This window comes from Acinonyx jubatus, chromosome E2 (assembly GCF_027475565.1).
Source record: "Acinonyx jubatus isolate Ajub_Pintada_27869175 chromosome E2, VMU_Ajub_asm_v1.0, whole genome shotgun sequence".
NCBI lineage: Eukaryota > Metazoa > Chordata > Mammalia > Carnivora > Felidae > Acinonyx > Acinonyx jubatus.
Genome location: NC_069396.1, coordinates 51,832,486 through 51,855,905, shown reverse-complemented (window position 1 = coordinate 51,855,905; position 23,420 = coordinate 51,832,486). Strand labels below are relative to the sequence as shown.

The 23,420-nt window shown below is 44.9% G+C and overlaps 1 protein-coding gene and 1 pseudogene across 9 annotated transcripts; one reads left to right on the top strand and one right to left on the bottom strand.

Moving 5' to 3' along the window:
- Positions 1-297: 297 nt before the first annotated feature.
- On the top strand, positions 298-23,249 carry CARD8 (caspase recruitment domain family member 8). 9 transcript variants are annotated; one of them, XM_053210786.1, is made up of 12 exons: positions 298-434; positions 1,400-1,503; positions 2,996-3,154; positions 5,028-5,192; positions 9,906-9,961; positions 11,966-12,116; positions 12,928-13,157; positions 13,231-13,493; positions 14,752-14,877; positions 15,203-15,344; positions 16,978-17,022; positions 23,106-23,212. In XM_053210786.1, the coding sequence occupies exons 2-12, from the start codon at positions 1,445-1,447 to the stop codon at positions 23,132-23,134; spliced, it is 1,425 nt and encodes a 474-aa protein (XP_053066761.1). In that variant the 5' UTR covers positions 298-434; positions 1,400-1,444; the 3' UTR covers positions 23,135-23,212. The 9 variants fall into 9 exon arrangements, with proteins under 9 accessions (XP_053066761.1, XP_014938521.1, XP_014938522.1 ...); XM_015083035.3 differs by lacking the exon at positions 23,106-23,212 and adding an exon at positions 20,576-21,315 and having other exon boundaries at positions 11,969-12,116; XM_015083036.3 differs by lacking the exon at positions 23,106-23,212 and adding an exon at positions 20,576-21,315 and having other exon boundaries at positions 13,261-13,493.
- LOC106984814 (density-regulated protein-like) lies at positions 5,498-9,305 on the bottom strand (annotated as a pseudogene).
- Positions 23,250-23,420: the final 171 nt, after the last annotated feature.

Below are 23,420 nucleotides of genomic sequence, written 5' to 3'. Positions count from 1 at the left end.
ATTACACGCACTATTCAAAATTATTAATATCAACAACATTACGGTAAAAGTATTATTATAATTACATTTCAAATTGAGTATCAGTGGGACACCTGGCTGGCTCAGTGGGTAGAGCACCCAACTCTTGATCTCAGGGTTGTGAGTTTGAGCCCCATGTTGGGGGTAGAGATTACGTACAAGTAAAATCGTTAAAAAAAAGTAAAATTGAGCATCAATGATCACACATTCTTGGGAAAGTATTATGTCATAAATAACAAGAGGCAGGACTTCTTCTTTTAATAAGAGGAGGTCCCTAATTCTCCTCTGACTCAGCCTCAGCCTCTTCCCTTTGGGGTAGTCTTTCCCCAGATGAACACAACCTGGGGCAGCCTGGGGATGTCTGAGCCACCAGCTCTGCCTTCTCCTTTCTGTGCCCTGGGGAAGCCGAGACTTAGGTAAGTACTGCAGGAAAAGATCAAGTAGGGTGGCTTCAGGGAGGGAGGGACAGATGGGAGGATGCCCTTAGCTGCAGATTGCCTAGTTCCAAGCTCCTTTTGAAATCAGCAGGGGAAGTGGGCTTTCAGAACCCCCTGCAGCTGGTTGTGGGTAGATTTGAGCCAGACAGAGCCGGCATCTGACTCAGAAGAAAGCAAAATCAAAGTCACTTCTGTGCCTGGGTGGCTCAGTCCGTTGAGGACAGACTCTTGGTTTCAGCTCAGGTCATGGTCTCACAGTTCTTGGGATTGAGCCCTGTGTTGGGCTGTATGCTGGTGGTGGGGAGCCTGCTTGGGATTCTCTGTCTCCTTCTCTCTCTGCCCCTCCTCCACTCGTTCTCTTTCTCTCTTAAAATAAATAAATTAACTTAGAAAAGACCTTCACTTCTGCAGAGTCTGTAATAGCTTCCTACAAATCTTTCTTCGGTATTGGGCTGTAATGAATCTCTTTGAGTTTTAATCGGTATTATGGTTTTTGGTATTTGCCCGTGTTTACCATGTGGTTCTAATCTCTGGGTTTTTTTTTTCTTTTTTAAGTTTATTTGTTCTGAGAGAGAGAGACAGAGAAGAGAAGGAGAGAGAGAGAGCCCTGCATTGGGCTCGTTGCTGTCATCAGGGCGCCCACTTCAGATCCTCTGTCCCCCTCTCTCTCTCTGCCCCTAGCCTGCTTGCACTCTCTCTCTCTCTCTCTCTCAGAAAGAAACAAACACTTAACAAATTGAAAAATTAAAAAATAATTTTTAAAATTCACAGTTTTTTCTGGGTCTCTCTTCCAAGTGCCTAGCATTACTGGGAACAATTCACCTGATGTACCTCTTTTGAGCGGACAATAAGCAATGTTGGCGATTGCGTGGCGACATAAAAGCTAACATTTATCTGCAGGTTCTTCCAACTTATGTGAATACAATTTCCTTTTCTTTTCTCAGGGTTAATAGAGACGTAGCAGAGAGGTAAACACACCGGCTGATAAAATGGAAAAATATACATCTAAGAAAAGGATACGCATATGTAAAAGATGCCCTCTGACATGGTGAGAGTATATATACTGCCCTTCGAGGACTTTTGATGGCTTTGTATCCTCTGTACCTCATTATTTTCCTCTGTCCCCTCGTTACTGATGCATGAAATACTGAGTACTATGGTCTTTTTGTTTTATTTATTTAATTTTATTAAAAAATTTTTAGGTGTATTTATTTATTTTGAGGGGGAGAGAGGGGAGAGAGAGAGGAAGAGAGAGAGAATACCAAGTAGTCCCTGTGCTGTCAGCCCAGAGCCCAATGCGGGGCTCAATCTCATGAACCGTGAGATCATGACCTGAGCCAAAATGAAGAGTCAGACGCTTAACCGACTGAGTCCCCCCAGGTGTCCTTGCTTTTTCTTTTTTCTTTTTTCTTTTTAAAGAAAAGGCTCTACTTACATTTCTTTTTCATTCACTCGTGTCAACATACCTGAGGGGGAACACCTTCCTGGATGGCCAGATGTACTACCTAGACTTTCTCTCCCCTTCGTTGGGTAATATGACCTTGACTCTGACCACAACTTCATACCTGAGCACAAGTGAGTCTATGGACGTTCCTCCAACTCTTTCCCTGATGCCATGGCTGTGCTTTTGGCCATCCCAAGGCACAAGGCGAACTCACTAGGCTGTATCCATGAACGCTTCAGCTACTCCTCAACAGCACACCTTCCAGAGGCTCTTGTTTTCTTTGTGACCAATGAAAGCACATTTTTGCCTCATCTTGGAACTGGACACAAATGAATTGGACCAAAGATGCAGCCAATATAGCAGGTGTACAAGCCCCCCATGCTAGGGAATATTGAGCGTAACTGACGTGAGGTATTTTCTTTGGGAATCTAACATTTTTTAGGTTGGGTACTGGGTAACATTCCCCTGCTAGAATTAATCATCACAAGGGTTTGCGAGGATGGTGTTATATCCTTGCTTTACAAGTCAGGAAACTGATACTTCCCTCAGAGAGTTAAGCAACGATGTTGATTTGGCTGTAAGTGCCAAGAACCAGCCTTTGGATTCTCTTCTCTTTGGTCGCCATAGTCACGACAGACTCACACTAAATAAACAGATGTTGCTTTGGGGGAAGTTTAATTCATCTAGTGTGGTGCAATTGTACAAAAGTTCCCCCTTTTGGGGACCGATGAAGGGCAGCAGAAGAGTAAGGAACTTCTCACACTCCCTACTTTACTAGCACGCAATATTGTTGTACAAGTTATATTCGAGTCTGTATTAAGTCTTACCAAGTATTACGTATACATGTGATGAACATGAAGCACTGAGAATCAAATGAGCCATGTCTCCTGAGATGAGCTCACTGTCTGCTGAGTGGTGATGGGGTAACAGTCAACACAGTGAAATAAGTGAATCCCAAGGTGGACATCAGAAAATGCATCACTCTGAGGATGAGGCATCTGGTTTGTGTTACTTCCACTGCATCACAGTGAGGAGACCATCCCCCTATCCAGTTCCCTGCACATACACAAATCACAACACCCTTTGTGTTTTCCAGGTTGTGTGTGTGCATCAGTGATGCAGACAAAGTGGAAAAGAACGTCTACCACTCAGAGAACTTCTACCTGTCACCGTGGAAGATGTCCGCCCGGTCAAAGCAAAAACAAAAACAGATCTCTACCCCTTCTCAGGACCGATGCAAAGCTGACTTTTTCAGGTAAGAGATACTATATTCAGTGTGGATAAAATGGAAGATTCTGGATCTTGTCCCTCTGTCTCATAGAGATCAGTGAAAAACAAAGACGTTGACATTATTTGCATAAAAATCAGCGTATTCTTTCTTTTTCGTCGTTATGACTTTTTATTTTGAGATGGTTTAAGACCCACAGGAAGTAGCCAAAGTAGTACAGAATGAGCAAAAATGTTCACTTAACCCAGCTTCCCTTAATGATGATATCTTTTATAACCGTAGTCATTGTCAGGGCGCCTGGGTGGCTCAGTCGGTTGAGTGCCAACTCTTGATTTCAGTTCAGGTCATGATCCCAGGGTCGTGGCATCCAGCCCTGAATTGGGCTCAGAGCTGAGCATGAAGCCTGCTTGAGATTTGAGATTTTCTCTCTCTCTCTCTCTCTCTCTCTCTCTCCCTCTCCCCCTCTGCCCCTCCCCCACTCTTCTCTCTCTAACTACAATAACAACAACAACAAAAATATCACTGCCACAATTTGGAAATTGACATTGACCCAGTACTAGTAACTCAGATATAGATTTTATTTCAAGGTAATATTTGACAGGCTAGAATATATTGCCGATGAACACAAGAATTTCTCAGTGTTGCTTCGTCTATCCACCCTTTCTCAATAGGATATTTCTATACAGGGTACCATGGCTTGTAGGACTCAATAAACCACTTTATTTGGTTGAACCAATGCCAGTTACTCCAATGCCAATCTCTAGTCAAGTGCACCATCGTAGATGATTAAGGTCAGGGCTATCAATAGAATTCTTGCCAGCATGGGCATAGCTCATATCCGTGGTGTCTAATATGAAAACCATTGTCCACTTACGATGTTTGGCCACTTGAAATATGGCTAGCTCAAGTGAGAAACTGATTTTAAATTTTAATTAATTAAAATTTAAGTTTAAATAGGCATGTGTGTCTAGTGGCTATCATATTAGACAGTACAGGTCTTGGCCCAAAGGATGCTCCCTTGCTCTTAACCCCAATCTTGATATCAGCCAGCCAAGGGACCCTGGACCCCAGCTCTCAAGTGTGAAGAAGAAGAAAGGACCTAGCATAGGACTTTTCTGTTCCATATCTTGACAAGGATCCCCAGTGGAAGAAGGAAATAAGCCTGATAGCCATCGTTTAGCATCTCAGGTGTATCTCATCATGTGGAGGCAGGAGGTAGAAAAGGAGCATTCGTACTGAATGGGTTCTTTTCCTCTTACATTTTTAAATGTTTACTTATTTTGAGAGAAAACAAGAGAGCATGAACAAGGATGGGGCAGAGAGAGAGAATCCCAGGCTGGCTCTGCACTGCCAGCGCAGAGCCCAACTTGGGGCTTGAACCCAAAAACCATGAGATCATGACCTGAGCCAAAGTCAAGTGTCTGTTGCTAACCAACTCAGCCACCCAGGTGCCCCTGTTCTGGGTGGGTTCTTACAGAACATAATCTCACTGATATCCTGGAATTTCACTCACTCACATTAGGGTCCCATTCTCTCGGGCACCAATGATGGGTGAAGGCAGAATATAAGCTAGGAATCTTCTCTTCTCCCTAAACTTCTCAACAAGGTCACTTAGGTCAACAATCTAGTATGAAACAAAATGTTACAGCAAGTACTTGGTGTTGAGAATCGACTGAGTTCTGCTTCCCGGGATGGAGAGAGCAATGTGGAATGGGAAATAGAGACACAGTGATATCTGGTATGAAGCAGGGTGAGGTGGACTCATGGGGGCTTGAGAGAAGGCTTCCATAAAGACAAAGCATGGGGTCCATGGCTTTTAACATAAAATCATGCTGCCAAGATTGTCCTTCTACCAGGCCTCCGTGCTGTATTCATAACACAACTTCCGTTCTGTTTGCAGTGGATATGATGACGTATCTCACCCCCGCTCTTCGGCTGCGCAGATACAGGATGACCAGTTTTCTACTTTCTCAGAAAGTGGAGGATATTGTGAAGTGTTGATATCAAAGCCACCACCGCACATCACTGCTCTTGGAACTGAGTCCTGTGAGGAAGAGATTTCCTGGTAAGGGGAATGATTATATGGAAAAAGCTGTAATCGTACTGGATTCTGTTCCTCGATACCAGAGGTGCGCACAAGAATCAGGGGAATTTGGTCATTTATATGGGAATCAGGGGGAGAACGAATGAGGTTATACAGTCTTACCAGCAAACCCACAAATTTATGAATGAGATCAACCACCTCTTCTTCCAGGAAGGCAGGATGAGAAGCTATACACGAAAAGGCAGTCATGGATGCAAAGATCACTGTGTCATTGGTTAAGCTGGGAACCAAAACAAATTACTAACTCAGTGCCTTGGGAATCTGGCTCATGACGAGGCTGAAGGACGGAGGGGGGTCCCTGAAGGGGTGTGCTGGAAAATATTCAACACCAGCTTCCTCAGGGGAGGGAGAGAGCTTTTATTTGTAGTGCCGTCCAATTTCTGTGGGGTGATTACTTGTATCATGGTGGATTTCAAACTAGTAACATAACCTCAAGAGTACAGAGTATAGAGGCGCCTGGGTGGCTCAGTAGAAAGAGCTTGCAACTCTTGATCTCAGGACCCTGAGTTGGAGCCCCATGTTGAGTGTAGAGATGACAAAAGAATAAATAACAAACTTAGAGAAAAGAGTGCAGAATACAGTAAGATGTAGAAAAATGCGAGCGTTTATTTATTTGTAATATGGTCTATTTAAATGAAAGTCTTAGGTAACTTAATTCTTTTTTTTTTAATGTTTATTTATTTTTGAGACAGAGACAGACAGAGCATGAACAGGGGAGGGTCAGAGAGAGAAGGAGGCACAGAATCTGAAACAGGCTCCAGGCTCCGAGCTGTCAGCACAGAGCCTGACACGGGGTTCGAACTCACGGACTGCGAGATCATGACCCGAGCCAAAGTCGGCCGCTTAACCGACTGAGCCACCCAGGCGCCCCGGTAACTTAATTCTTAATAATAGCTGTGTTTAACAACCTGCCCACAAAATTCCTGAAAAATTTAACAGTCGGATCCCACCTACTGGAATGAATTGGCTCCCACTCACCAGAGGTTCCTCCCACTACCGAAATCCCAACCTCTGCCACCCATTGGAATCCAGCGTGCAGGAGCATCACACAGAAGGCAGTGTATGTAACCTCCATGCTTTGCATGGGGCCAACACAATCCATGACTGCTTCTGTAGCCTCAGACATAGCGCCAAGACTGAGCAGGGCAGGTCAAGTTTCTCGCAGGTGGCTTGCCCAAGAACGCTTTTGAGAAAAGAGCCACAGATTCTTTCTTTTAAGTCCACTTCTGCAAATATGTGTTCTTTTTTATCCATAGCCTGTGTATCAATTTCTCTGTTAATCCCTTTCATGTTGAAGTGAATAGACGTAGCAAGGAATAGATAAGGAGTTTGGGGATCAAGGATTACGTGTGTAGATCAAGAAATGAAGGGAATCTAAGAACACATCAGTGAAACTAGACATTTCATGATACCATGGAAGCAATTATGCCATAACTACTTTACCCACAGAAAACAATGCTTTTGTTTCCTCTTTCATCACATCTCCCCCTCCCCCCCTTTTTTTAAAATTTTTTTTCAACGTTTTTTATTTATTTTTGGGACAGAGAGAGACAGAGCATGAATGGGGGAGGGGCAGAGAGAGAGGGAGACACAGAATCGGAAACAGGCTCCAGGCTCCGAGCCATCAGCCCAGAGCCTGACGCGGGGCTCGAACTCCCGGACCGCGAGATCGTGACCTGGCTGAAGTCGGACGCTTAACCGACTGCGCCACCCAGGCGCCCCCCACCCTTTTTTTAACTTAAGCAGGCTTCATGACGAGCACAGAGCCCAACACAGAGCTCGAATTCACAGCCATGAGATCATGACCTGAGATCAAGAGTCAGACGCTCAACTGACTGAGCCGCTCAGGCATCCTTCATCATACCTCTTTTTAGGAACTAGGATTCTTGCCTTGTGATACCCCAGGTCTTGATTCATTCCAAATTTCCAACTCCCCAAGACAGAGCCTGGATTGTGTTGGTTGTCCTCATGTGTTAGGGACAGATTCTCACAACCAGGTGCCTCATGAACCACTAGCTCACCCCATAGATCATGATTTTCAGCTTTGTCTAAATAGTGGAATCATGGAAGCTTTAAAAGTAATGGTGCTTTGGTCTCACCACCAACCTCCTGACTTAATTGGTACGGGCTGTGGCCTGTGTTTTGTGATAGGTATTTGTGTGAGTTGTGGGGGGTGGGGGGGGCGCACGAGTGGTTTAGCTTCCCAGGTGCAGTCCAGTTTGGGCACCACTGCTATGGGGGCATGTGTTTCACCCATGAGTCAATTGCTAATTCAGTGTTTTTATTCCAAAAGTTACATGACACAAATGAGAGCCAATTAATTAATTAATGCTAAATGACCCAAAATGTTTATTTGACTAAATTCTATTTCATGTATAAGCATTACAGTCTCCCCTCTGTTTATCAGACTTTGGCAGTTAAAAAAACGAACCAACCTTATGCAGAACAGTGAAAATACCAAGTGTGCTGAAATCTACAGTTTTACTGTAGGACACACACACACACACACGTGCACACACACACACACACATAAACGTGTGTGTGTGTGTGTGTACGTGTGTGTGTGTGTGTGTGTATGTATTTAAGTCCTCTCTCCCTTTGGCCACATCAACTCTCAGTTATGATCATTAACTACAGACAAATTTTTAAAATCACTTCTTTGCTTTTCCAAGATCTTTGTAGCCATCATCATCCACCTCTGGCCATTTTTTCCTGAGTGACATCAATCATGTCATATATAAAGTCTCCCTGAATGATGATCTCATCCTCTCCTGTTACTGAGTCCCCACAGGAGAATTTTTTTTTAAATTTTTTTACTGTTTTTATTTATTTTTGAGACAGAGAGAGACAGAGCATGAGCAGGGGAGGGGCAGAGAGAAAGGGAGACACAGAATCCGAAGTGGGCTCCAGGCTCTGAGCTGTCAGCACAGAGCCCGACGCGGGGCTTGAACTCACGGACCGTGAGATCATGACCTGAGCCGAAGTCGGATGCTTAACCGACTGAGCCACCCAGGCGCCCCGAGAATTTTTGAGCAACAAGTCTCTGCGCTTCTTTAAGATCAATTTCGAAAGTTGCAAAGCCACGTAATCCTGTCACATATTTCTTCTTCACTCTGGGAATTTTGGCGATCAGAATCTTTTGTGGTACAGTCTTCTTTTTTGCTTTATTGGACCTCTTGTACCTCTCTTCTGCTTTTTCTTCTCTTCCTCTTCCCCTGCTGTGTCTTTTGACCCTCACCGATGTCAGCTTCTTGTTTCTGTGAATTTTCTCCAGGAAGTTTTGCAGGCTCATTTCGAAAATTCTTCTCTAGTGTTCGCTTCGGCAGCACATATACTAAAATTGGAAAATCCTTCTCTAACCATTGTTGACATTTAGTGACACCAGGCACGTGTGTTCACAGTACTTTGTTGGTAGTAAAAAGTCTCCACAGTAAAAGACTCAGAGTGGGAAGCGTGCATCTAACTTGCCCTGGAATATTGTCTCTCAGACCTCCTTTGCCATCATGCCCATTGGATTTGGAAATATAAGCAGTCGCATCTCACAAACCCATGTGGTCACAAAATTCTTGTCCCCCTCCAGTCCTGCCCCTACTGCCAGCTGAAGTGACACAGTCAGAGCAACTTAAATATTTTTTTAAGTTTATTTATTTTGAGAGAGAGAGAGTGAGAGAGAGAGAGAGAGAGAATCCCAAGCAGGCTCTGCACTGTCAGCGCAGAGAATGATGTGGGTCTCGAACCCACAAAACATGAGATCATGACCTGAGCCGAAATCAAGAGTTGGGACACTTAACCGACTGAGCCATCCAGGCGCCCCCCAGCCAGAGCAACTTAAACAATAGAAGTTAGGTATGGCCACTTTGGACACTGGTATAATAGGACAGGAGGTAGAGTGGTCAAAACACATTTGGGTTGAGAGATCCTCTTAGTTCTACTATGCTTACATTTTGTTAACAACCCTCTCTTTGTCCAAGTTATCCCTTTTTTGAGAGTCTAATAAAACTGTCCAGTAGAACTTTCCATGATGATGGAAATGTTCTGTTCTGCGGTAGCCAATATGTTATCCATTTTCCACATGTAGGTATTAAGTATTTGAAATGTGGATAGTACAGCTGAGGAGCTGAATTTAAATTGTTTTTAAATTTTATTAATTTTCAAGAGATGGACAGAGACAGAACATGAGTGGGGGAGGGACAGAGAGAAAGGGAGATACAGGATCCTAAGCAGGCTCCAAGCTCTAGCTGTCAGCACAGAGCCCGACGAGGGGCTCAAACCAATGGACTGTGAGATCATGACCTGAATGAAGTTGGACTCTTAGCCAACTGAACCACCCAGGCACCCTTGAGGAGCTGAATTTTAAATTAAATTAAATTAAATTAAAAGTTTAAATGGCCTCTTTTGGCTAGTGGCCACTGTTTGGGCCAAACAGCTCTAGTTTTTAATCACATCCCTTTCATTACTATTACTATTATTATTATTATTATTATTTATTATTATTATTGCGTGTGTGTGAACTGATTTATTTCTTTTTTTTTTAAGTTTTGGTTGTAAGTAATCTCTACACCCAACATGGGGCTCAAACTCATGACCCCAAGATCAAGAGCCTCATGCTCTACTGATAGCCAGGTGCCTGCTGTGAACTAATTTCTAATATTTTCCTCATTTTTGACACTCAAGTTCTCCATTCAGAAGCGAATCTGAAGACCAGGAATCTTCACAGAGTCAAGAATCAGGTAATTGGCTAACATAGAGATGAGGCCAGGGCTGTGTCAGTGGGTTGATGGAAATGTCCCGTGGCTTTACGTAGAGAAGACAGTGTTGAATTCCTTTATGGCAGTGACGACCAAAAACAAATTTTCTTATCTCTAACACCATCCTCCATACAACTTAAATGGGGATACGAAGTACTCAAAATCTTGGACGTTATATCAGGAATGAATTCCATATTCCAAATACTCTATTAGGGTTATTACACATATTCTCTTTTTATTATCCATGGAAACTCTATGAGTGGATTATAGAGATTCTACTTCAAAGACAAATAAAGCAAACTTAGAGGTGAGAAATCTTCCAGCTGGCAGGTGAGGTGTGGCAGCATTGGATTGTATTTGGTTAGGAGACATTTCCATTGTATTGGTCTAGTAGGTCTGCCATAACAAAATACGGTACACTAGGAGCCTTAAACAATAGAAGTTAATTTTCTCCTGGTTCTGGAAGCTAGAAGTCTCAGATCAAAGGCTGGTAGATTTGGTCAAAGGCTTGTAGATGGCCACCTTCTCCCTGGGTCTTCACATGGCCTTTTCTTTGTGCATCCAGAGAGAGAGAGAGAGATCTGGTCCCCCTTCCTTTTCTTGTAAGGACACCAGGTCACCTTTCCTATTGGATAAAGAGTTCTTTCTTATGACTCATTAAAAATTTTTTTTAATGTTTATTTATTTTTAAGAGAGAGTGTGAGAGAGACCATGAACAGGGGATGAGCACAGAGAGAGAGGGACACACAGAATCTGAAGCTGGCTCCAGGCTCCGAGGTGTCAGCATAGATCTTGATGCGGGGCTCAAACTCATGGACTATGAGATCATGACCTGAGCCGAAGTTGGACACTTAACTGACTGAGCCACCCAGGCACCCCTTTTATGACTCATTTAACCAGTAATACCTTCTTATAGGTTCCATCTCCAAATTCAGCCCATATATCTATGCTCATTGTGTTGGGTTGGAAAAAATTACCCAACGTGACTATTTTAGATTTTGTCATTACTTGCTCCACCTCTAAGTGCTGATGGTTGAAAACTGTCCTACATGGTGTGAAGTAGTTTGAAAGCCATGCGAGATTCAAGGAGAGCAGGGCACTGGTGTTGGCTGTATCTTGATCCCCAGCCCAACTCCTGTCTTCCCAGTCATGTGGTCACTGGATAAGCTAATCACATGAATAGCTAACATTGTGTGCTATTTTCGCTGGGTATCACACAGCCAGGTACCAAGATTCAGAGCAATTCTACATGAGGAAAAAAACTCAGAGAGGTTAAGTAACTGTTTAATTGAGACTTTTCATTTTTCCTATACAAGATCTCTACTCTCTGCAAAATGAGATTCCATCATATATAATTCCTCATAAACCAATTTTTGTCAGAGGACAGTGTCTAAAAGATTTCTATCGCCCAGGTTAGAGATATTTGTTCTATGCAAATCATCCTCGCCCAGAGCCTAAGCAGTGGGAAGTGAATTCAGCAGTGCGTGCATGGAGGGTCTCCAAGCATTGTTGTGCAGCCGGATCCTGGAAGCGTTCAGGGAACGGGTGATGGTCTGGGGGTGCCACGAGATGGATGGTGGAGAGGACGAGAGTGAACAGATGTGTCTTTGCCTTTTCAGCTTTCATGCTTGTTCGCTTTATGGACTTGGCTTCCCTCACCAGCAACAAGCATTTTCTGCTCCTTGGGACCATGTAGAAATTTAGCTGCTGTGGTTCCTGACTTAGGCAAATACACCCCCTGCCCCCCCCATGCTGCCCAGCCTGACTTCCTTCTTAAATTTGGGGGTGTAATTTCAGCAGTAACAAAGAACCTTCTTGTGGCTTTCTCTGTGTGGATTCAAAACAAAGCCGCTTGTGCTCGTCCCATACCCTTCTCTCTGATATCTGGATTCCCAACAGTACATGTGCAATTCAACATCCAGGACCCCTTCAGGCCATGCCTTTTTCAACAATCCACATATGACACATGCAATATATTTTTTTCAGAAGATACTTGCTGGGAAGAGAAGACAGTAGTGCCCCACCTGGTTGCTAAACTCTGTTCTGGGACTGAACCGGTTTGTAAAAGTAATCAGTTTCTGGGACCTGAAGGAAATGTGGATATTGAGTTGATTGATAAGAGTGCAAACAGATACAGGTAAGAATCGAAGATGCTGATTGTTTAAACACAATTCTGCTATAAAGGAAGTATATAATGTGTGATACTTAACATGTATACACGTACATGATATATCTCTTAAGACATCTGAAATTTTGTCAATATTCTCTGTATTCCATATTCCGAGTTGGTATTTTAATTTTGACAGATGTAGAATACAGAGAAATCAGGGCCCAGAAAGCCTAATTAATTCCCCAGAATTTTCTTTAAAAAATTTTTTTTTTACATTTATTTATTTTTGAGAGACAGAGGGACAGAGCACAAGTGGGGGAGGGGCAGAGAGAGAAGGAGACAGAATCCGAGGCAGGCTCCAGGCTCTGAGCTGTCAGCACAGAGCCTGACACGGGGCTCGGACTCACAAACCGTGAGATCATGACCTGAGCTGAAGTTGGACGCTCAACCAACTGAGCCACCCAGGGGCCCCCTCTCCCCCACAGAATTTTCTAATGTGGTGAAAGTCACAGATGAATCTTGAACCTTGCTCCACCCCAAACATCACATCCCTCTGCACAATTGTTCTTTATTTTTTAAATGTTTATTTATTTCTGATAGTGGTGGAGAGGGCAGAAAGAGAGGGGGGGGGAAAGAGAGAGAGAATCCAGGCAGGCTCCATGCTGTCAGCACAGAGCCCAATGCAGGGCTCGAACTCACAAACTGTGAGATCATGACTGGAGCTGAAATTGAGTGAGACACTCAACCGACTGAGTCACCCAGGTGCCCCTGCACATTTGTTCTTTAAATCAAAGTCCTGGTGTTGTCCCTGTATGACTATCATTCTGACTCTTTTCAGTGTCCACTTCCCCGTGGCCGGCTTCTATCTGTGGCCAGCAACAGGCCTTGGCTTCCTGGTAACAGCAGCAGTGACCGTGACGGTTACGTTCGATTCTTGGGGTCGGCACCTGGACCTGAAGTTACAGCATCACGAGAAGTGGATGGTGGCCGGCCCTTTATTGGACATCTCTGTGGAGCCTGAGGGGGTCATCACTGAAATCCACCTCCCCCACGTCATCTCTCTCCCAGGTACAGAGGGGAGAGAGGAGGCTGTGGGGACGGTGGGGAACATTGTCTAATGGCCTTTCTGGTTGCCCTGCAGCAAATGAGGTCGATATATCTTGGTTCCAAGTTGCCCATTTTAAGGATGAAGGGATGGTCCTGGAGCCGCCAGCCCGAGTGGAGCCTTTCTATGCCATCCTGGAAAACCCTAGCTTCTCTCTGTTGGGGATCCTGCTGAGACTTGCCAGAGGGACCTGCCTTTCGGTCCCCATCACGTCCACGGCACTAATCTATTATCACTTCCACTCTGAAGATGTGAAATTTCACTTGTATCTTATCCCCAGCGACTCCTTGCTAACGAAGGTAAGGCCTGCAGATTTGGGAGAAGATGTGAGAATTACATTTTCAGCCTATCACCTTGGACCTTCTGTCTCCCTATTGAACAGAAAAGTCAAGGCACAGGGGCACCTGGGTGGCTCAGTAGGTTGACTGTGGGACTCTTGATTTTGGCTCAGGTCATGATCTCAGTTTTGTGAGTTCGAGCCCCGTGTTGGGCTCTGTGCTGACAGCTTGAAGCCTGCTAGGGATTCTCCCTCTCTCTCTGCCCCTCCTTGGCACTCTCTCTGTCTCTCTCTCTCTCTCACACACACACAACAAACAAACAAACAAACAAAGAAACAAATAGGAAAAGTCAAGGCACAGCTTTCATTGATAGAAGCATGAATCACCCTTCACAAGGTCAATCTGTAGGTGCTGACTCTAGAACCATACGCAATGATCCCAGTAGGAGTTTGGTTCTGCTAAAAATGGAGCTACCTTTTCTGGCTTTGAAGGAGAAGCAAAAAAGGGAGAGGAGACTTATGGGGACTCGCAGAAGAGGTGATGCAGAGATTTCATTGTAGAAATGGACGTTAGTAATATCTAAATGAAACACACATGCACCCCTCTGCAGTCATCCTCCTCCTGTGCATTTGTGAAAGGCTCAGAGTCCCCCCCCCCCCTTTCCAGGGTTAGTGCTGAAGCAGAAGTGCTGGTGGCCATTGTGGCCCCATAGCTACTGCATCCCTGGATAGAGTACCACTTGTGTTCCTCCAACCTCGGTGGAGAGGTTAGTGGGGGAAGACTCATCTGCTTTGCTGGCCAATTGGTTAATTTTCCTACAGCTCAGTAAGAGGCAAGTATGGGCCTGGCGGTTGTTAGGTTGTGAGTAACCATGGGTATTTAAAATACAAGAGAAAATATTTTAAAGTTTATTTGTTTATTTTGAGTGAGAGAGCAGGGAAAGGGCAGAGAGAGAGAGGGAATCCCAAGGAGGCTTTATACTGTCAGCACAGAGCCTGATTCGGGGCTCGAATTCACGGCTGTGAGATCATGACCTGAGCCTTTTCAAAACGACATTCCTTCCTTATGTACAGAGACATATTCATATATATACGAATATGCATATATAGGTATATACATATATATTTGAATGTATCAGTCTGTACATGAACCTTTACATCCATTGAATGATGTCATACGTGCTACTTGATACAGTATATGGAGAACTTTGTATGCGACTGCTTTTGCTTATTTCCTTTTAGCTTCGCCCTCTGATTTGCTTCTGCTGCTTCTTCCTCAGGCAATAGATGAGGAGGAAGCTAAATTTCAAGGTGTACGTCTGCAGACCTCACCCCCAGTGGACCCACTGAATTTTGGTTCCCGTTATATTGTGTCTTGTTCGCCTCCCCTGGAAATAATACCCAAGGTCAGTAGAATTGGATATAACTCAAATTGAACACATGGTTCAAAATATTTTGTACTTTTGAAGAAAAAAAAAAAGAGAGAAGATTATTCTCTGAACCATGTCCTGATAAGAGCTGGTCTACTCTTCCTTCCATGGAACAATAATATTTCCTGAAATTGTAAACTTACCAAGAATGTTGACCTTTCTCCCTCTGTTTTCCTCTCAACCAGCCCTGAGATTGTATGGGAAATGGATTACATTTCAGTGGCCAGTTTCCTGTAGGCAAACAGAACTTTCCACCCCCTCACCCCCACCCCCGATGCTTTAAGTCATGTGTTTCCTCTAGGAGTTGAAATTATCCTACAGGAACCCTGGAGAAATCCAGGTCTTCTCTAAAGTCTATGCTGGGAGGATGAAGGAACCAATCATGCTTGAAATTACTGAAAAAAGATACAAGACTTTGATCTGGTACACTTTGGTGAAGCCAGGTAGGTAAAAAAATATATATAAGGCTAAAATTGGGGGGGGGGTAGGAAAAAAATCACGCACCTGTCTCCTTGGTTGCAGTGAAGTCTATCACAGGAGAAGGTCTGTTTATGGTCTCATCCCAGAGAAGAAAATAAATCTACTGACAGTTTATAGTGTCCAAAGTTCTGCACTATCAACAACCCCAGTGTTATAAGGTTTAAGGAATGTACTCGCTTATTGTTCACATTTAATCACTTCATGATGGTATTTCATGCCAAAACACGTTTGCCTAGAAGATAATTGTTTTCTTCCTAATTTTTCTTTAAATTCTGGTTAGTTAACATATAGTGCAATAGTGGTTTCGGGAGTAGAATTCAGCGATTCGTCACTTACATACAACACCCAGTGTTCATCATAACAAGTGCCCTCCTTAGTGCCCATCTTCCACCCGGCCCCTCCCCCACCCGCCTCCCTCCCATCAACCCTCAGTTTGTTCTCTATCACTAGGAGTCGCTTATGGTTTGCTTTCTTCTTTCTTTCTTTCTTTTTTTTTCTCCTTCCCATATGTCCATCTGTTTTGTTTCCTAAATTCCACATATGAGCGAAATTCTATGGTATTCATCTTTCTCTGATGGACTTATTTCACTTAGCATAGTATACCCTAGCTCCATCCACATAGCTACAAATGACAAGATTTCATTTTTTTTTTGATGGCTGAGTAATACACACACACACACACACACACACACACACACATACATATATATATATATATATATGCTACATCTTCTGTATCCATTCATCAGTTGATGGACAGTTGGGCTCTTCCATAGTTTGGCTGTTGTAAATAATGCTGCTATAAACATTGGGGCACATGAACCCCTTCAAATCTGGATCTTGTTGGATCCTCTGGCTAAATAATATCTGGTGCAACTTCTGGGTCATAGGGTAGTTCTGTTTCCTAGAGGATAATTTATGTAGAACAGTATGATAACTTAAGCGTTGGCTTCACATTGTCTCACATACTGGCTTATAAATAGAAATAGAAGGAATGTTGGGAAAATATATTCCTTCCTCTGATGCATTTCCCTAATGCGTAGGGGGTGACCTTCTACCTCATGGGGTTCCATTTGTGTATTAATGTTCGAATGGGATCCTTCACTTAGGAAATGGAATTAAATTACTTTAGTGTGTTACAGGGGCGCCTGGGTGGCTCAGTCGGTTGAGTGTCCAGCTTCGGCTCAGGTCATGATCTCATGGTTTGTGGGTTTGAGCCCTGCATCGGGCTCTGTGCTGACAGCTCGGAGCCTGGAGCCTGCTTCAAATTCTGTGTTTCCCTCTCTCTCTGCTCCTTCCCTGCTCATGCTCTGTCTCTCTCTCTCTTTCTCCTTCAAAAATAAATAAAAACATTTAAAAATTAAAAAAATTTATTTTATTTTAGTGTGTTACATCAAAGCCTAGAGAAACCAAGGGGCACCTGTCTGGCTCGATCAGTACAGCACGTGACTCTTGATCTCGGGGTCATGAGTTCCAGCCCCAAGATAGGCATAGAGATTACTAAAGCAATAAGCTTAAAAAAGAAAAGAAAAGAAAAACTAAATAAAGGTATACAGCTGATTTCATATCATTCTCCAACTTTTCCTTCCTTCCTAGAGGAGCTCCAGTTTGGTGCTACATCGGCCCCTCCTCCCCTCCCAGGTCAGTGCAGTGTTTCCACCAAAAGTCTGATTTCAGGAGATCTTTGAGTGATGTCGCTCAATGTGGGTTCATACCTTCTCTTCATTTACAAAGACTAAGTGGTTCCAGAGACAAACACAGAGTCTGATGCACTTCAGCAAACACATGAGGCTGTAATACGCAGACTCTGAGCGTGCAACCACGCTTTTTTGGGAAACCATTTTGCATCTGCTGAACTTTAAGTAAGAGTAGTTCGAGGCGGCTGGGGATCAAACTTTAGAGAGACGGAGCCCACATGAGACCAGAGAGGCAGGCAAGAAACAGAACTTGTAAGCATAAGGATGATCGTTGAACTCTTTTGGAGCTTAGTCCGAAGGCAAAGGGGGACTTTTGAAGGGTGAGTAACAAGGCACTCACCCTTCGGAACTGTGTGGATGACTGTGAGTGAGGAATGAACAGGAAGTGGGAATTGGCTTATGAGGCTGTTGTAAATGTCAAGATCAGGTGTTAGCTGGGAATTTGTTCAGGTTAATGGAGATGGTAGGTAGCGGGGAAAGAAATTATTTAAAATAAAATGCCAAAGGGCACCTGGCTGGCTCAGTTGGAGGAGCGTGGGACTCGATCGCACTAAACTTTTAAAAAGAAAATAAAGAAAATAAAATAAGGAGCCAAGATTCAGAGGACTCCATTCTGCCTTCCACGTTGTTGGCCATGATTGTCAGGCTCCACACAGTAGAAGTGACGGGCCCCCTTTGTCAAAACAGATCATCCAGGAGGAGAAGGAGAGCATTTTCTGGTGTCTCTTGGGGAGGAGAAGGCTCCTCAGGTATCGCATTGGCTTGACATGGCAACAGACCCATCCTGGCCAGCGGGTGTTGTCAGGAGGTCGAGAGAGGCAGACTAGCTGGAGAAAATCAGGTCCCACACCTGGAGTTGCAACTGGGTTCAAACTCAGCTACAGATCTTGGTGAAGAATCAGGTAAAGGTGATTGCATAAAGGAAACTGAAAGGACTTAATGTAGGTGGTGAGTGTGTAGCATTAATACAGGGTCTCTACCCTTCCTATCACACAAGCTCTTGAGCAAGAGATATCTGTCACCTGTCGTCTGAAGGATGAAACTGACACTCATTCACTCTGTCTAGAAGACCCTTCAGAAGCTTCTGCCGGCCCACATCTTGAGTCAAATCTTTATCCTGGCCACCATGTGCCATGAATCATGACACCTCTTTACCCCTCTTTCCCTTTTGGCCTGGTGGCATCTTGCATTTCATACCCAAATCCTTTTCCTTCCGGGGCACCTGGCTGGCTCAGTTGGTTGAGCATCCGACTTCGGCTCGGGTCACGATCTCATGGTTCATGAGTTCCAGCCCCACATCGGGCTCACTGCTGTCAGCCCAGAGCCAGCTTCGCATCCTCTGGCCCTACCCTGCTTGCTCTCTCTCTCTTCCAAAAATAAACATTAAAGAAGTCCTACAAATCCTTCAAATCCTCCTTTGATACTAATTCTTCCGTGAAGACTTTGCTTCAGAGTCTAGTCATCCCCTCCTTTGTGACCTGAAGGCTGTGGTGACATTTGTCCCTCATGGGACTATGGTGATAAAAATGATCTTGATGACAAACGCAGCTTATCAAAGGCTTGTAGCATGCTAAATAATCAGGGTACCTGTATTTGTGCTTCATATCGTACACTTCTGTTTAGTCCTGTCAATAAACCGTGGCTGGCTTCCCCAGACAATCACAGAGGAGCGTCAGAGTGGGAACATGGTAGTGGCCGCGAAGTAACAATGTTGTATGCAGTGTAGCTCGAGACAGACACGCTCTCTGCACGCATGGGGTTTCTATTCCAGCAGGTGAAAACAACGAAGCCCGTTCCACACTGCTTATCAAAATATACTTGTGGCGCGTGTTGCCAAGGAAAACTGGAGGGATTTAGAAGAGGATAACATGAGGAGCTTGGATCTAGCGTTGAGGGAGTTGAAAACGTCTCAGAGTGCATCCTGGAGCAAAGGAAAAAGTGAAGTTTATGTCCAGTTAAGAAGATCGAATAGCAAGGGCGCCTCGGTGGCTCATTCGGTTGAGCGTCCGACTCTTGATCCCGGCTCAGGTCATGATGTCCCAGTTCGAGTCCTGCATCGGGCTCTGCGCTGATGGCGTGGAGGCTGCTTGGGATTCTCTCTCTGCCCCTCTCCTGCTCGTGCGTGTGTGCTCTTTCTCTCTCTCTCAAAAAGTAAATACACTTAAGAAGAAGAAGGTTGAATAGCAGTTGCTAAACAAACGGGAAGGTTGAAACAATCGAGGCAGCAAGAATAGGTTAAGCGGAGACTCTGTGGCAGCAACATCATTCATTCAAACTGTGGCGTCACTGACCACACCCTTGCGATGACTTTTCAGTACAAAGACCGAGACTTCACAGAAATCACGTCATTAAATTAAGCTGTTTGGCTATAGCCACAGATGCCTGGGCACGAATTACCTGTGCCACCGTGTTAAGAGCAAAAGTTCTAGAGGCATGAGTTGTACATAAAAAGCAATCACGCTTTTTAAAAAATGCTGTTTTATTTTGAAAGAGAAAGAGAGAGGGAGAGAGTGCAAGCGGGGGGGGGGTGGCAGAGAGAGGGGGACAGAAGATCTGAAGCAGGCTCCAGGCTCTGTGCTGACAGCAGAGAGCCCAATGTGGGGCTCGAACTCACGAACCGCCAGATCATGACCTGAGCCGAAGTTGGATGCTTAACCAACTGAGCCACTCAGGTGTCCCAGCACTCGCACTTGTTTTTTAATATTTATTTATTTTTAAAGGAGAGAGAGAGCATTAGTAGGAGAGGGGCAGAGAGAGAGGGAGACACAGAATCCGAAGCAGGCTCCAGGCTCTGAACTGTCAGCACAGAGCTCAAACTCATGGACCATGAGATCATGACCTGAGCCAAAGCTGGAACCTCAACTGACTGAGCCACCCAGGCGCCCCCCCCCCCCACACTTTTAGTGAAGAAACTGAGGAACAAGAAAGCAATGTTATTTGGCCAAGGTCACACAGGTACTATACATGGGCACCAACAGGAACCCTGAGTCAGCATGATGCAAAATACCTTCTTCCGTCCAGTGCCCCTGTCCGTCCTGTGTGGTCCTTAACCAGGTAAATCTCTTTCTACACAGTTCAGCAGCAGAAGACCCTTGAGGGTGGGGAGCCAGCCTTATCCATCTGCTTCTCTGATGTCATGCACAGCTGCTGGCAATGTAGGAACTCGGAGACTGTTAGAAGGATGAGTAGTTGGATGGATGGCAACGTAGAGCCCTCTCTCTAGGGTTCCGATGACAACCGGAAAGTAGCGAAGGCAAGGTGCTCAAAGCTTGGGGGGGGCTGGGATTGAAGAAGAGGTATCGCTGAGTTCTCCCTAGGTTCATTGACCCCCGAGAATGGACTGCGCGTCCCGAGCGTGCGTCTGTGAGACCTGGGCAGCCCACAAAAGAGAATGAGCAACGTCTCCATGCAGAATTATGTCTTGAAGCTGGGCATGGGTCCTGACCCCTATAAGCAAGCTTCCCTTTTCTGAGTCTGCAACGCTTCCTTCTGTCCAGCTGTGGCCTTTATGAAGGAGCACCGTCGTCATCTTCAAGCCAGGATGGGGAACCTGAATGGAGTCCTGGATGATCTTCAGGACCGTGGGGTCTTCACCGAGGAAGAGAAGGAGATGGTGCAGCAGATGCCAACACAGCAGAGAAGGAACGAGACCCTACTGAGGATGGTGGAGAATAAAGGGCACCAGGCCCAGAAGGTGCTCTTCAAAAGCATTAGTAGAAGAGACCCTTATCTGATGTCCTACCTCAACCAGCAGAGTTTACAACAGTGATTCAGACAGATACTCAGGGAGAGAGAATCCAGTGTTCTCCGCTGAAAATGGATAAACGGACGTGTGATCATTGAGTTCAGGGTCCAAGGCACGAGGTCCAGGTAACACCAACACATCACACAGGATTTCCTGAGGACTGATGTGTAATTTCATGGAGACCTATTAGTGTATCCTAATATCTTAACGTCAAGAATATCTGAAGAGAGGACTACTGCCTCGAAGTGCTTTTTAAAAACAAATTCTGGGGTGCCTGGGTGGCTCAGTCAGTTGAGCGTCTGACTTTGGCTCAGGTCATGATCTCACGGTTCGTGAGTTCGAGCCCCGCATCGGGCTCTGTGCTGACGGCTCGGAGCCTGGAGCCTGCTTCGGATTCTGTGCCTCCCTCTCTCTACCCCTTCCCTGCTCATGCTCTGTCTCTCTCTGTCTCTCAAAAAGGTGAATAAACATTGAAAAATATTTTTTAAAAAATCCTGTTTCATCCATTGGCACATTTCTTGGACATCTGGGCAGAGGCAGATAAACGCAAGTGTGTTCGTGATTGACAAGGCCAAGGGAGACCAGTTCTCCTGAGCAATGTGAGAAGCAATTCCGGTGAATATTACCTCTGAGATGTTACCTTCTCACAACAAAAGGCAGGAAGGCTCACAAAAACTCTCTGTTGGCGGGGGGGGGGGGCAGGGGGCTGGGTGGCTCAGTCAGGCGAGCGTCCGACTCTTGACTTTGGCTCAAGTCATGATCTCACGGTTGGTGGGTTCGAGCCCCACTTCAGTCTCTGCACTGACAGTGTGGGGCCTCCTTGGGATTCTCTGTCTCCCTCTCTGCCCCTCCCCTTCTCTCTCACTCTCTCAAAATAAATAAATAAACATTTTTTTTAAAAACCTCTCTGTTGAGGACATTCATGGCATTCCTAAGTCTTAATGTTGTCATTATCAAAAACATGCTGTGTCTTTAACATTTTATCCACTGGTATTTATCCCAGAATGATCTGAGTCCCTTTCGTGGAACAGAGCACAGGAATGGAAGCCCATGGAAACGTTGGCAGAAAACGTTTTGCTGCTGGAATATGGGCTGGTGCTGGGAGTGGGCAGGTCCACACAGTGGTGAAGTATGGATAAATGGTCTGCACAGAACCAGCGAGAGGAAAGATGAAGAGTATCCGGCTGATTCTGATAGAGGCCCTCCTGGCTAAGGATGTCACAAAAATAAGCCTGACATTTGGAGTCTCCATTGGGCCCTGCCATTTTCTATCCATCCCAGCCGTCTTTGAACTAGTGTTTGCATGGCATAACTATTGCCTACCCTTTGACTTTGAACTCAACTTATTTCCTTATATTTGAAGTGAGTTTCTGCGGAAGACGGCATAGAGTTGAGTCAGTTTGTCTTTGTTTTGTTAACCCACGTTGACAATCTCTGCTTTAATTGGCATGTTGAGCCGTTTACATTGAACATGACTGTTGACATGTTAGAATCTAGCCTGGGTCAGCCATTTTTGTATTTGTTTTCTGTTTATGCCCTTGGTGTTGCATGGCTATCTTTCCTTTCTTGGCTTTTCAGGGGTTATGTGAAGAGTTTTTTCAGATTCCACCTTAATTTATCTGTTGTGTTTTTGACAAGATGTGGTCGTGGATTTTTTGGCGATTGCACTAGAGATGAAAAGACACACACTGAATGCCTCAGTAGTAGTATTAATATTGTGTTAATTAGAGTATAATCTAGAGGGGCGCCTGGGTGGCTCAGTCAGTTAAGTGTCTGACTTTTGATCTCAGCTCAGGTCTTGATCTTGATCTCAGGGTCATGAGTTCAAGGCCGGCATTGATCTCTGCACTGGGTGGGGTGTCTACTTAAGGAAAAATAAAGATAAAGTGGAATCTAAAAGCCTTACCACCATTTTGGCCATGTTACCTTTTATGACCGGGTTGTCTTCAATATTACCTCTCTCTATATATAATAAAGTCCCAAACAGAAAAATATTATATATGTTTTCTACTTTCAATTGCTGAGTATGCTTTAAGAACCCACGAGGAGGGGCGCCTGGGTGGCTCAGTTGGTTAAGTGTTTGACTTCGGCTCAGGTCACGATCTCTCAGTTTGTGAGTTCGAGCCCCGCGTCAGGCTCTGAGCTGACAGCTTAGAGCCTGGAGCCTGCTTTGGATTCTGTGTCTCCCCCTCTCTCTGCCCCTCCCCTGCTCATGCTCTGTCTCTCTCTGTCTCTCAACAATAAATCAACGTTAAAAAAAATTTTTTTTAAATCTTTGTCAGGTGCTGGAAGCCGAGCTATCCCAGCCTGAGTGGCAAGGCCTGGGCTGTGGACGGATTGGCGACTGCAAGGCGGCCCAGCGACAGTGAAGCTTCTTGTATTCCCGCTCTTAGGTAATTCGGCCTTAAAACTACCTGGGGTATTGTCTGTTGGGGAATTGCCCTCGACAGGCCCACTAGGAAAAGAGCCATTAGGAAAGAAAATAAGGTTCCGCAGGAAATTGTGCGGCCTTAGGTTTAGCACTTGCCACCCCCTATGGAGACTTCTCTACTTACAGGAAGGATAGCCTCATGCATTTGCCAGCAAAGGAGGCCAGT